Source organism: Podarcis muralis, chromosome 10 (genome assembly GCF_964188315.1).
Source record: "Podarcis muralis chromosome 10, rPodMur119.hap1.1, whole genome shotgun sequence".
Taxonomy (NCBI): domain Eukaryota; kingdom Metazoa; phylum Chordata; class Lepidosauria; order Squamata; family Lacertidae; genus Podarcis; species Podarcis muralis.
The window spans coordinates 73,756,318-73,770,528 of NC_135664.1; the positions used below are offsets into that span (position 1 = coordinate 73,756,318).

Sequence of the window (14,211 nt, forward strand, 5' to 3'; positions counted from 1 at the left end):
TTTTGCAAAGTTTTTTGCAGATAAAGTCACTCAGATTCAGAAGGAGGTAGACTCCACCGTGGGAGCAGGGCCAGGACGGGAGAGTGCTAGAGTTCTGTCTAGTCCTGTTACATGGGATCAATTCCAATCTGTTACCTCCAAGGATGTGGACAAGCTGCTTGGACGAGTGAAACCAACCACCTGTCTCCTTGATCCTTGCCCATCCTGGCTGATAAAAGCGAGCCGGGAAGGGCTGGACAATGGGCTCTGCGGGGTGGTGAATGCTTCCCTCTGTGAGGGAGCCTTCCCAGACCTGCTGAAAGAGGCGGTCATTAAACCGCTTCTTAAAAAAACATCTTTAGACCCAGCCAATTTGGCCAACTATCGCCCAGTCTCAAATTTACCATTCTTGGGCAAGGTGGTTGAGCGGGTGGTTGCCAAACAACTCCAAGCACGCCTGGAGGATGCGGACCATTTGGATCCCTTCCAGTCGGGATTCAGGCCTCACCATGGGACTGAAACTGCTTTGGTCGCACTGGTTGATGATCTCTGGCGGGCTAGGGACAAAGGTGAGAGCTGTTTCCTAGTTCTGCTGGATCTCTCAGCGGCCTTTGACACAATCGACCATAACATCCTTCTGGACCGTCTTGAGGGGCTGGTAGCTGGGGGCACTGTTATACGGTGGTTCCGCTCCTTTCTCCTGGGCCGTGTCCAGAAAGTGGTGGTGGGGGATGAGTGTTCAGACACATGGGCCCTCACTTGTGGGGTGCTTCAGGGTTCCGTCCTCTCCCCCATGCTTTTCAACATCTACATTAAGCCGCTGGGAGAGATCATCAGGGGATTTGGGCTGGGTGTTCATCAGTATGCAGATGACACCCAGCTCTACCTCTCCTTTAAATCAGAACCAGTGAAGGCAGTGAAGGTCCTGTGTGAGTGCCTGGAGGCTGTTGGAGGATGGATGGCGGCTAACAGATTGAGATTGAATCCTGACAAGACAGAAGTACTGTTTTTGGGGGACAGGGGGCGGGCGGGTGTGGGGGATTCTCTGGTCCTGAATGGGGTAACTGTGCCCCTGAAGGACCAGGTGTGCAGCCTGGGAGTCATTTTGGACTCACAGCTGTCTATGGAGGCACAGGTTAATTCTGTGTCCAGGGCAGCTGTCTACCAGCTCCACCTGATACACAGGCTAAGACCCTCCCTGCCCGTGGACTGTCTTGCCAGAGTGGTGCATGCTCTAGTTATCTCCCGCTTGGACTACTGCAACGCTCTCTACGTGGGGCTACCTTTGAAGGTGACCCAGAAACTGCAATTAATCCAGAATGGGGCAGCTAGACTGGTGACTGGGAGTGGCTGCCGGGACCACATAACACCGGTTCTGAGAGATCTGCATTGGCTCCCAGTACGTTTCTGAGCACAATTCAAAGTGTTGGTGCTGACCTTTAAAGCCCTAAATGGCCTCGGTCCTGTATACCTGAAGGAGCGTCTCCACCCCCATCGTTCAGCCCGGACACTGAGATACAGCGCAGAGGGCCTTCTGGTGGTTCCCTCATTGCGAGAAGTAAGGTTACAGGGAACCAGGCAGAGGGCCTTCTCGGTAGTGGTGCCTGCCCTGTGGAACGCCCTCCCAGCAGATGTCAAAGCAATAAATAACTATTTTACTTTTAAAAGACAACTGAAGGCAGCCCTCTTTAGGGAAGTTTTTAATGTCTGATGCTGTACTGTTTTTAATATTCAGTTGGAAGCCGCCCAGAGTGGCTGGGGAAACCCAGCCAGATGGGCGGGGTATAAATAAATTATTATTATTATTATTATTATTATTATTATTATTATTATTATTCCAAGCTCAGGAGGAAACAGGGTTTGGTGAGCAGGAAGAGGCTGGGGCAGAGAGCAGTTCAGACGCAGAGGGAGGAGAGGAGGGGGCCAGAAGACCGAGAGGAGGACGGCTGCTGAAACATCCAGGGAGACTCCCCCTCCTGCTGTGACCAGGTCCCCTCTCCCCTGGTCTCCTAGAACACACAGAGAAACCAAGTTCAGACCCCATGATCCTGCACATGATATTAAGAGGGTGTTTCCCTGCCCCCCAACATGCATCACTTTAATCTTGTTGACAATGAACTGTATTTTCGGCCCAGTCACCCAATCACGCTCTTTTAGGTGCTCCTTGTATTCTGTCTTTGTTTGAACGCTCCTGGACAATTTACTGCGATCAGCAAACTTTGACCCCTCCCTGCTCACTCCTAACTCTAGATCATTTATGAACAAGTTGAAAAGCCACATGTCCCAATACTGATCTATAGGGGACTCCACTTTCTGCTTCTCTCCATTCACAGGAGTGTTCGTTTATTAGTACATGTTCCTCCCTCCCCCCATCCTTCTGTGCTGCGGAGGGAACCCTGCAGAAAAGTTATGGGGTGAATTTCGCTTCCCCACACATCCAACACTGCTCAGCATTCAGGGAAATGGAAGAGGAATGCTGGCCACAATCCAAGAGACTGAGGTCAGCAGAAACCGAAGCAAAGCCTACTCAAAGGGAAGCCGCTTCAGCTTGCACCCTGTCTGCTCCCACAATGGCTGAAGAATTGCCCTTTGGGAATGGGGAAGCTGAATGGAAGTGGGCGAGGAAGCCCCACAATCGCTCCTGCTAGAGGAATAGGGGCACTGAACCCTATACTCAAAGGTGATGACCTGGTCCTTTAGGGGCACTGTTACGCCATCAGGAACCGGGAGTCCCCCACACCTGCCTCCCCCACACCTGCCTCCCTCGTCTGGATTCAACCTCAATCTCTTAGCTGCCATCCATCCTCCAACCACCTTCAGAAAGGCACACAGGGAACTCACTGCCTTCACTGGTTCCAATTTAAAAGAGAGGAAGAGATGGGAGGAGCCTCCCCGTTGTCTTTTCCTTCACAAATCCTGTCTTAAGGGTACATTTAAGATATGAATAGGGTGTGAGCCTGTGACCTGGCACAGGAACTAAGTATTTATCATTGCAAAAGACTGGCCAGGCTCCCCAGGCAATCCAACAAGTGACCATTAAACAGGTAACCTGGCAGACAGGAGGTAAACAAACCACTCAGATTTCTGCTGCAAACCGCCCTTTCTGTGATGTAGGTATGATGTATCGGGGGTGGGGGATGGTCTTGGGTTACACCTCTTCTGTGGTGTATGTATGATGTATGGAGGGGTGGTCTTGAGCTCCAGGGCAGGGCATTTAAAATGTCTATATAAGGCCTTGTGTGCCATTTTTCTGGGTTCCTCCTCCCTCCTGCATGTGGTGAGTGAGGACCCTGTTCCAACAGATCAATAAAGATCAGCCTTACTAGCCACTTTGCTTCTCAATATTCTCTGGTTGGCCTCTGTTATTTTCTCCTACCAATAGGGAACCTACGTAAGGACTCTATATGGGCTCTTGGATACCCCATAAGGGGAAAAGGGCAGATTTTTTGTTCAAAACACTTGCTTGGAACATTTATTTTATATATATTAGACCTTAAAATTCTTACAACAATTGCATATGGTTGCATGAACTTTTAAGACCCCTCCCCATTTCCCACAATACCTTTTTTCACAGCATCATCCATACATCACAAATGTGTCACAAAGTAGGAGTGTTTGGAATTTAGAAACATGAGCCCATCACCCACCCCTGTCAACAATCCCAGTTTCCCACACCTTTTAACTACCCTCTTCCCCAAAAAACCAGAATAGTATTTACACATCTCCCCAGCTGCAAGGCTTTCCTCCGCTTCTCCTCTGAATGCATCAGGATTCAACCCGATGGATTTCTGCCCGAGGCATGTGCTGCCCTTGATCGCCTCCTGCCTCCTAAGGGATTATGGAGTCTGGGGGAGCCCTGGAGACCCCAATTCCAGAGGATTCATTAGTCGTGGGAACCAAGGACATCAGTCCTTGGCGATTATCGGACGTTTCTACAGTTTTCTATATTGGATACTCGGAGGACACAGTCCGATTCATGGTATCCGCTTCTTGCTACAATTGTATAGGCTGCTTCTCTGAGCCTCTTTGCTGCTGTGCATGGAAGGTGCCTGTGTCAACGGTCATTGTCCCGGCCTTAGTCAGAGGCTGTGGCGGGGACTTGGGGTTTTGGGGGAGTCGTATAACTGTCCCCCCATCCTGGTCTGAAGAGCACCAATACCTAAAACACGGACGCACGGCTCGTGGCGTGGGGTGGGCGAGGGAAGGATTTTGCGATATAAACATTATAGCGGGGGGACCCCACTTTGTAATTGGATTGCCAGGATCAGCCCGTCCCCCGCTCTCCTGATCCACAGATGGAAGAGGGGAGGAGGGAAACTCCCCCCCCCCAGTTCCTCCCCTCCCCTCCCGGCACATCGTTCTCTCACCCCTCCCACACAACCCCAAATCCCGCCCCCATACGTTGCACCCATTCCTTCTCCTCCTCCTCCTCTTCCTCCTCCCCTCCCAAACTGATTGCTTCTCCCGCAAGTGGAGCTTCTGCGCTGGATTGCTGCTCTGCGCCGTAGCTCTAGGGGCGCGCGCTTTCAGAAAGGGGAGGAGAGGACACCCCACCCCCACCCCCGTGGATGTTGCAGGAAAGGAAAGGAGAATCGGGAGCGAGGACAAAGAGGTAAAGGGGTTGCGGGGGGAGGGGAGGGGCGGTAAGGACCCAGAGACCCCCGCCAGCTCCCCAAGGCGCCTTTCGTGGGCCCCACGGGAAGGGCCTGGATCCCTGCACGAGTGCTGCGAAGGGGACTTTCCTTGGCCCCTAAGGCGCCCTGGCGGGGGCGGACATGGTACCCCCACCCAGGAGGTCCCCACGAGGGCCCCCTTGCCCCGTTTCCCCCACGCAGGCATCCCTGGGGTCCTGTGGGCTCCGCATGGAGAAAGGCGGGTCATGAATGGGTTAATGGGCGCGACAGACGCCTGGATAGAGAACCCCGTGTGGCTCGTGTGTAGGGGGGTGTCCTCTGGATGGAGATGTGGGGCGCGCAGGGCGAGTGGTGGGTGAGCCCCGATAAGGCGGCCTCTGGGTGCAGGGGAGACTCAGGGAAAGAGGGAGGGGGTCGAGGAAGTCGGGGGGAGCATCCCTGGGGCAGGGAAGGGCAGCAATGGGGGGGGGGAGCAAGGTAGACCAGTCTTTGGGGCTTGTCTCCATCATGGAGCCCGCCGGGATTCTCTGGAGGGGCCGCATTGGCTTCTTCCTCCCGCCCAAGAATCGGCCACCCCTTCAAAGCTACCAGTGGGATCCCTGGAAAGTGGGGGGTCATGTCCCCCCACCCTTTCCTTCCTGCAACCTCTATCCTCCTCCCACCCCATAAGCCCCTGCCCTGTCCAGACACAGCCATTCTGCCAAGTCCATCAATGGGTCCTCCTGGAGAGGAGAGGAAATGCCAAGAGGAAGAGGGGAGGGGAGAGGCCTTCTCAGAAGCGGCTCTTTGTTTCTGCAATCACACCCAGGAAGCTGCCAGAAACCTTTTCCTCTCTCTCAGGCTTCCATCTTTAATGTCTTTTCCACTGCCAGCTTCATTGAGGATGAGGATAATGTACACCTGTCATCAGAAACAGGGATGCAGAGTCCATGGAATGGCTCTCAGGATTGATACAGAAGTTGCACCTCAAAAGCATTTCTGTTCCTATTATTCTTTGTAGGCAGTGTCAAAGTGACTGACAAGCTGAGATTCTTCCCAAAGGACCCATTTTCATGGTAGACAGTGCTTGTGGCTGGAGGCTCTACATACAAGGTGTGCCTATACAGGCCAAAGACTGCCAGTATTAGCACCGGTGAGGTGTGTGACCTCCCCAAATTTACAGACTGTATGTGAATGAGAGTTTGTGGGTGGGATTACCGTTTACGGCATCCCTGTGATTTTCTCCACCCATAACATTTCATGAACTGATATTGCAGTACGAATTCCAAAATATCTACAAAAAAATCACAATATAATAAGAATGATGGTAGTATTTCTCCCCTGCCTAACTGGCTGGGTTTCCCCAGCCACTCTGGGCAAATTACAGTACATATAAAAGACAGTAAAACATCAGACATTAAAAACATCCTGATACAGGGCTGCCTTCAGCTGTCTTCTAAATGTCAGATAGTTGCCTATTTCCTTGCCCTCTGCCTGCTTCCCTGTAAATTCGCTTCTCAATGGGGGTGGGGGGAGGGTGAACCAGCAGAAGACCCTCGAAGGAGGACCTCAGTGTACAGACTGAGCGATGGGGGTGGAGACGCTCCTTCAGGTCTACAGAGAGTGAGGCTGTAGGGCTTTAGGTCAATGATCTTGCTCCTCCATAATGATTTCCAGAGCAAGTCCGACATACAATTAGCAGAGTAGGAAAAAAAGCTCAGAGACAACAAAAAATTCCTTCAGCAAATAAATTTGTGACAGAAGGCATAACAGGAATCTATCCCTGAAAAATGCAACCACAGCAATTTAAAGGTCAGCACCAACAATGTGAATTGTGCTCAGAAATGTACTGGGAGTCAATGAAGATCCTTTCAGACTGGTGTTATGTTGTCTCAGTGGCTGCTCCCATTTTGTTGTCTAGCTGCCACATTCTGGATTAGTTGCAGTTTACGAATCACCTTCAAAGATAGCCCCATGTATCACATGGCAGTAGTCCAAGCAGGAGATAACCAGAGCATGCACCACTCTGGGGAGACAGTCCCCAGTCATGTAGGGTCTCAACCAGCATACCAGATGGAGCTGGCAGACAATTGCCCTTGACACAAAATTGACCTGCGCCTCCATGGACAGCTGTGAGTCCAAAATGACCCCCAGGTTGTGCACCTGGTCCTTTTGGGGCACAGTTACCTCCATCAGGTCTAGGGAGTCTCCCACATCTGCCTGCCCCCTTTTCCCCTTGGACAGTATTTCTGTCTTGTCAAGATTCAACCTCAATCTGTTAGCCGCCATCCATCCTCCAAGTGCCTCCAGGCACTCACACATGACCTTCACTGGTTCCAATTTAAAAGAGAGGAAGAGCTGGGTATCATCCACATACTGGGGAACACCCAGCCCAAACCCGCTGATGATCTCTCCCAGTGACTTCGTATAGATATTAAAAAGCATGGGGGAGAGGACGGAGCCCTAAGGCACCCCACAAGTGAGAGCCCAGGGGTCTGAACACTCATCCCCCAACACCACTTTCTGGACATGGCCCAGGAGGAAGGAGGGGAACCACTGCACAGCAGTGCCCTCAGCTCCCCTAGAGGGTCCAGAAGGATACCATGGTCAAAGGTCTCCAAAGCTGCTGAGAGATCCAGCAGAACCAGGAAAGAGCTTTCCCCTTGGTCTCTAGCCCATTGGAAAATATCAAGCAGTGCAACCAGGGTTGTTTCAGTCCCACGATGAGGCCTGAATCGCAATCAGAAGGATAATGGTGGCAGAAGCTTTGCTGGTCCTGCCCCTCCAAAAGCTCCAGGCCCAAGACTTTCATTAGCTTTCAAGGGGCCATCGAAGATGCTGGAAGGAGGTGTGCAGGACACCATCCAACCGACTTAGAGAGTCCACTCTGGATTTCTGTAGGTTTTCCTCCATAGCATTTTCTTCTCCTGAAGATAATTCAAGAGGAAGTGAGGGAGTGCACCAAAGTATTACGACCAGAGATTTCCTTCCCGTTGGGCTTCCTTCCCTGGTTGACGAGCCCCATCTACCCTGACTTTCCTCTGCAGAATGGGCACAATCTGCCTTCTTGACTGTGGGATTCACTGTTGTTCTCATCCTTTCCATCCACCAGAGCCTGCCATCACCCACAGCAGAATTTCCCAACCCACCAAGAATTTGAGACCCATCAGCTATCCTCACTTGGTTTAGCTGGCTGGTTGAAGCCATTCCTGGGATTGTGGCCCCTGTTGCATGCTGACAGCTTCCGGAAGCCAAAGGTGAAACATGACATTTCCCCCACCAAAGGTACTACCGCTCCCCTAACACCCCATGACATCGTATGATTATGATCTTTAAGACAGAACAGGAATAAATTCATGTCCCCAGAAATAACACAACTTCAGGCCATTAGTGAATCAATACTACATTTTCAAGGTACTACACATTCCACTAACTACAGTTTATCTATTTGCCTTGAATATCCTGCTTTTCAGTGTCATTCTAGGATAGTCCTGCATCAGAAGACGGGGACGAGATCAGACAGCACATCATTTTTTAAAGAATCATGCTGCTTTATGGAACATTGATTGAGGATTTGGAAAGTTGCTCTTGAATTACTATCATTTGACATGGCAACTTTAGTTCCTAAAAATTGGGAACATGGGTAGGAGGTGAGGGAGTGTAGGAGATGTTGAAATAGGAGAATGTGCTAATGGAGGTTGATGTGTTGTCTTTCCCTTAATTCTCTTCCTTGAAACCCAACAGGATTTACTTTCCTCCCACTCTGAAGAAGGAGATGGAGAAGACAGTCAAAACTCCAGGGAATGGTGCACCTTTCGTTTCATTAGGAATAGAAATTAAAATGTGTAATATTCTTCATTGAATGAGCACACATAGTTCACATCAACGACCTCCAACAGGGAAGATACCATTTAAAGGTATGGAGTGCGGAAAGAGTGTTAGCAATAATGGAAAACTTAGAAGACATCAACATAATAGCACAGGGGAGAAACCATATAAATGTATGGAGTGTGGAAAGAGCTTCAGTCAGAGTGGACACCTCAATATACATCAACGGATTCACACAGGGGAGAAACCATTTAAATGTATGGAGTGTGGAAAGAGCTTCAGTCAGAGTGGACACCTCAATATACATCAACGGACTCACACAGGGGAGAAACCATTTAAATGTATGGAGTGTGGAAAGAGCTTCAGTCAGAGAGGACACCTCAATATACATCAACGGACTCACACAGAGGAGAAACCATATAAATGTATGAAGTGTGGAAAAAGCTTTAGTGATAATGGAAAACTTAGGAAACATCAACGAACACACACCGGGGAGAAACCATTTAAATGTATGGAGTGTGGAAAGAGCTTCTGTTTCAATGCAAACCTTAGAACACATCAATGGATTCACACAGGGGAGAAACCATATAAATGTATGGAGTGCGGAAAGAGCTTTAGTGATAATGGACAACTTAGAAAACATCAACGGACTCACACAGGGGAGAAACCATATAAATGTATGGAATGTGGAAAAAGTTTCAGTCAGAGTGGACACCTCAATATACATCAACGGACTCACACAGGGGAGAAACCATTTAAATGTATGGAGTGTGGAAAGAGCTTCAGTCAGAGAGGACACCTCAATATACATCAACGGACTCACACAGAGGAGAAACCATATAAATGTATGAAGTGTGGAAAAAGCTTTAGTGATAATGGAAAACTTAGGAAACATCAACGAACACACACCGGGGAGAAACCATTTAAATGTATGGAGTGTGGAAAGAGCTTCTGTTTCAATGCAAACCTTAGAACACATCAACGGATTCACACAGGGGAGAAACCATATAAATGTATGGAGTGCGGAAAGAGCTTTAGTGATAATGGACAACTTAGAAAACATCAACGGACTCACACAGGGGAGAAACCATATAAATGTATGGAATGTGGAAAAAGTTTCAGTCTGAGTGGACACCTCAATATACATCAACAGACACACACAGGAGAGAAACCATTTAAATGTATGCAGTGTGGAAAGAGCTTTAGTGATAATGGATACCTTAGAACACATCAACGGACTCACACCGGGGAGAAACCATTTAAATGTATGGAGTGTGGAAAGTGCTTCAGTGAGAATGGAAGCCTTAGAACACATCAACGGACTCACACAGGGGAGAAACCATTTAAATGTATGGAGTGTGGAAAGTGCTTCAGTGAGAATGGAAGCCTTAGAACACATCAACGGACTCACACAGGGGAGAAACCATTTAAATGTATGGAGTGTGGAAAGAGCTTTAGTCATAATGGAAATCTTAGAAAACATCAACGGACTCACACAGGGGAGAAACCATATAAATGTATGGAATGTGGAAAGAGTTTCAGTCGGAGTGGACACCTCAATATACATAAACAGACACACACAGGAGAGAAACCATTTAAATGTATGCAGTGTGGAAAGAGCTTTAGTGATAATGGATACCTTAGAACACATCAACGGACTCACACAGGGGAGAAACCATTTAAATGTATGGAGTGTGGAAAGTGCTTCAGTGAGAATGGAAGCCTTAGAACACATCAACGGACTCACACAGGGGAGAAACCATTTAAATGTATGGAGTGTGGAAAGTGCTTCAGTGAGAATGGAAGCCTTAGAACACATCAACGGACTCACACAGGGGAGAAACCATTTAAATGTATGGAGTGTGGAAAGAGCTTTAGTCATAATGGAAATCTTAGAAAACATCAACGGACTCACACAGGGGAGAAACCATATAAATGTATGGAATGTGGAAAGAGTTTCAGTCGGAGTGGACACCTCAATATACATAAACAGACACACACAGGAGAGAAACCATTTAAATGTATGCAGTGTGGAAAGAGCTTTAGTGATAATGGATACCTTAGAACACATCAACGGACTCACACAGGGGAGAAACCATTTAAATGTATGGAGTGTGGAAAGTGCTTCAGTGAGAATGGAAGCCTTAGAACACATCAACGGACTCACACAGGGGAGAAACCATTTAAATGTATGGAGTGTGGAAAGTGCTTCAGTGAGAATGGAAGCCTTAGAACACATCAACGGACTCACACAGGGGAGAAACCATTTAAATGTATGGAGTGTGGAAAGTGCTTCAGTGAGAATGGAAGCCTTAGAACACATCAACGGACTCACACCGGGGAGAGACCATTTAAATGTATGGAGTGTGGAAAGTGCTTCACTGAGAATGGAAGCCTTAGAACACATCAACGGACTCACACAGGGGAGAAACCATATAAATGTATAGAGTGTGGAAGGAGCTTTAATGATAATGGAAACCTTAGAGGACATCAACGGACTCACACAGGGGAGAAACCATATAAATGTATGGAGTGTGGAAAGAGCTTCAGTCAGAGTGGACACCTTAGAAAACATCAGCGGACACACAGTTGAGAAACTGTTTAAATGTATGGACTGTGGAAGGAGCTTCAGTCAGAGTGGAACCCTTGATTTATGTCAACAAACTCAAACAAAAGCCAAACCTTATAAATATCAGGAAAGTAGATAGAGGTTCAGTCCTAGTGGAAGTTCTAAATCAACAGACTCACGGACAGGAAGAACTTTAGGAGTTGAAACCCTTCAAACCATCAACAAACTCAAAGAGGAGAAGCAGTTTAAATGAAAAGATTGCAAAAAGTGCTTTATTTACAATGGTTTGTTTAAGGAACATCCAGAGACTCTCACATGTAAGAACCCATTTAAATGTATGGAGTGTTGGAGGTCTTCCTCTCAAGAGTCCACTCTTTTCTTCACAGAAATGAACTCACCAGGAAATTGGTCTTTAAAAGATGTTGTGTATGTGAAGTTCTGGTATTTATGTGTAAAACTGTATAGTAATGAAATATTGAAGGCAATGTCAAACAGTGTGATTATAATCCAAGATGTAATATAACTTTCGATAGAGAAGGGGAGAGGGTTTATCTGGATTACTTGGTGGTCAGTGAGGGCTGGGCGATATATTGTCCATTACTGGTTTCTTGACCACATCATGATAACCTTTCAAAAACAATTGAAATGGCAACACACCACAGATCACAGTGTGTGTTTCTGGGATGTGCCTGCAAGCAGCGGCAGAAAGCTTTGCTTCGTGAAGTCCCTGCAGATGCCGAGTTGCTGACTTCCCTCTAAGACGACAGGAAGCGAAAGACACACATCCATTGCCCTGTGTCCTTCCAGCCTCTTTCCTCCCTTGCTCCCTTATGCCGGTGTGTCTGCCTGACTTAGATATCCTGTGTGGTGTATTTTTTTACTGCTGAAACTGGATTTGCTCTCAGGAACGAAGTTTTGTGCCTCACTGGGAACCCAGTGAGAACTGCATGCTTTGAAAGCTCAGTAAACTATTACGGAAGAAGTCCTGCTGCCTCTGTGTGTTTTTGACCTCAGCATGGGAATTGCTTTACACGTGGCCCCTACCCTGCTGATACTTCGCTCATGCCCTGGAGTTGCTCTACTCAAGAATGCAAGACGGGTGCATCTGTGTGTGACTGGTTTTTGCACCAAACTCTCTCACCCCCCCCCACCACATGATCTCCAAACACTGCTTCTTCACTAGAACTTCTCCCTGCCTCCTACATGTTCTGAAGAAAACTTAAAATGCTGTAATTTAATGAGAGATTTCCCACAAACCTTATTGCAAGAGGGGGAAGGAGGGGCTGCAGGTACCAGGGAAGTCTCCTGATGGGTCCCATTTTCCCTCACGAACCCCATGGGGCAATCCCAGAGCTCCTGCTTATTCTGGGGTTTGGGGAAAATAGTCCTTTTCCATAGTCCCAGAAGTTATTATTCTTCCTGCCAGAGGACCAGTGTGCATATTATTATTGTACTGATTTTACTGTTGTTGTTGCTGCTGCTGCTGTCATGGACTGGCTGGGTGAAAGGGGGGGGAGGCACCAGCTGGGGGACACCCAAGGGAAGAAGGCTCAGAGTCCGGGTGTTTTATGCCTTCAAAGGCTATCAAAATTCCTAGGTCTGGCCAATTAAAGGCTGATATAGGAGCTGTTGGGGGCCAGGTCGGTTCTTTCATTTTCTCCTCTCCTCTGGAAAAGTGCTCTTTCTTTTGGGGTTTGATTACTTCTGCCTCCTTCAGTGCCCACTGCATCCTCAGCGAGGTACAATACTGTCCTTTGAATTTATGTAGGGTTCTCTCTGAGGACTGCTACCCAGGAGTCTGCGTATGCAAACTGCTCCAAACATCCAGGGTGTTTTGTCACGCTTCAAAAGCCTTCAAGCAAAACACAAAGTGAGAAAACTCCACCCCCCTTCCTCACAACCCTCTTGGCTGTGCTTGAGACAGTACATAGACATTCACAGAGCTGGGAGCCAGCTGTTGCCTGGTTGAGGCCCCCACAGCTGGCAGTCCACTGCTGTCAGGGAGGGGGGGTCCACAAACGCAGAGGGAGAGAGAGAGAGCGCTGGCCCTCCAGCCCAGCTCCCCTGACTGAGCTGGAGACACAAGCGTCAATGCAAAACACACAAAAAGAAAGCTCCCCCCCCCCCAAAATGTGCAATTTAACTGCGAGCAAAACACACAGAGGAGCCCCCCCTTGCCTGAGACAGAGAGCTGGGGGGGGACTTGCTCCCTCAGTTGAGGCACCCACAGCTGGGTGGGTTCAAAGAAAGCCTCAATTTATCCGAGTCACAGCACCAAATGTTGTATACAGTGGTATCTCGCGTTACATACGCTTCAGGTTACAGATGCTTCAGGTTACAGACTCCGCTAACCCAGAAATAGAACCTCAGGCTAAGAACTTTGCTTCAGGATGAGAACAGAAATCGTGGTTTGGAGGCGCGGCGGCAACAGGAGGGTCCATTAGCTAAAGTGGTGCTTCAGGTTAAGAACGGACCTCCGGAACGAGGTACCACTGTACCTCCAAAGGCTATAAAAACTCCTATTAAAGGTAAAGGCACCCCTGACCATTAGGTCCAGTCGTTGGCGACTCTGGGGTTGCGGCGCTCATCTCACTTTATTGGCCGAGGGAGCCGGCGTACAGCTTCTGGGTCATGTGGCCAGCATGACTAAGCCGCTTCTGGCGAACCAGAGCAGCGCACGGAAACGGCGATTACCTTCCCGCCAGAGCGGTACCTATTTATCTACTTGCACTTTGAAGTGCTTTCAAACTGCTAGGTTGGCAGGAGCAGGGACTGAGCAACGGGAGCTCACCCCGTGGTGGGGCTTCGAACCGCCAACCTTCTGATCGGCAAGTCCTAGGCTCAGTGGTTTAACCCACAGCGCCACCCGCGTCCCTTAGGACTCCTAAGGGACTCCTAGGTATGGCTAATAATACTCAGGAGCCAGGAGGAGATAAGGCAGCGGAAGACAGAAGTGCCTGGCATGCTCTGGTCCAGGGGGTCACAAAGAGTCGGACATGACTAAACGACTAAACAATCCATACATCTGAATGGGGTTTATTTGCATGCATTTCCCCGCTCCTGGATCCAAGGGGCCAGCTGCGCATCCATGAAAAGGAAGAGCCGAGCTGCCGCCCTCCTGCGACCCTCCGCGCCCTGACTTGCCCCCCTCTCGCCATGCAGCGCTGGGACCCCCGCTCTCCCCATGGGCCCTATCCTGGGAGAGAGGAGACTCACCGGATC

General features: G+C 48.9%; 1 protein-coding gene across 1 annotated transcript in view; it reads left to right on the top strand.

Annotated features, from left to right (window-relative positions):
• Window positions 1-4,439: 4,439 nt before the first annotated feature.
• The window catches only part of LOC144329033 (uncharacterized), a 36,064-nt gene continuing 26,292 nt past the window's right edge, over window positions 4,440-14,211 (top strand). Inside the window, exons 1-3 of the mRNA XM_077935471.1 lie at window positions 4,440-4,591; window positions 7,705-7,877; window positions 8,337-10,997. Coding sequence (XP_077791597.1) covers window positions 8,455-10,997 — 2,543 coding nt within the window. The 5' untranslated portion in view covers window positions 4,440-4,591; window positions 7,705-7,877; window positions 8,337-8,454. The remainder of the gene's footprint in view (window positions 4,592-7,704; window positions 7,878-8,336; window positions 10,998-14,211) is intronic.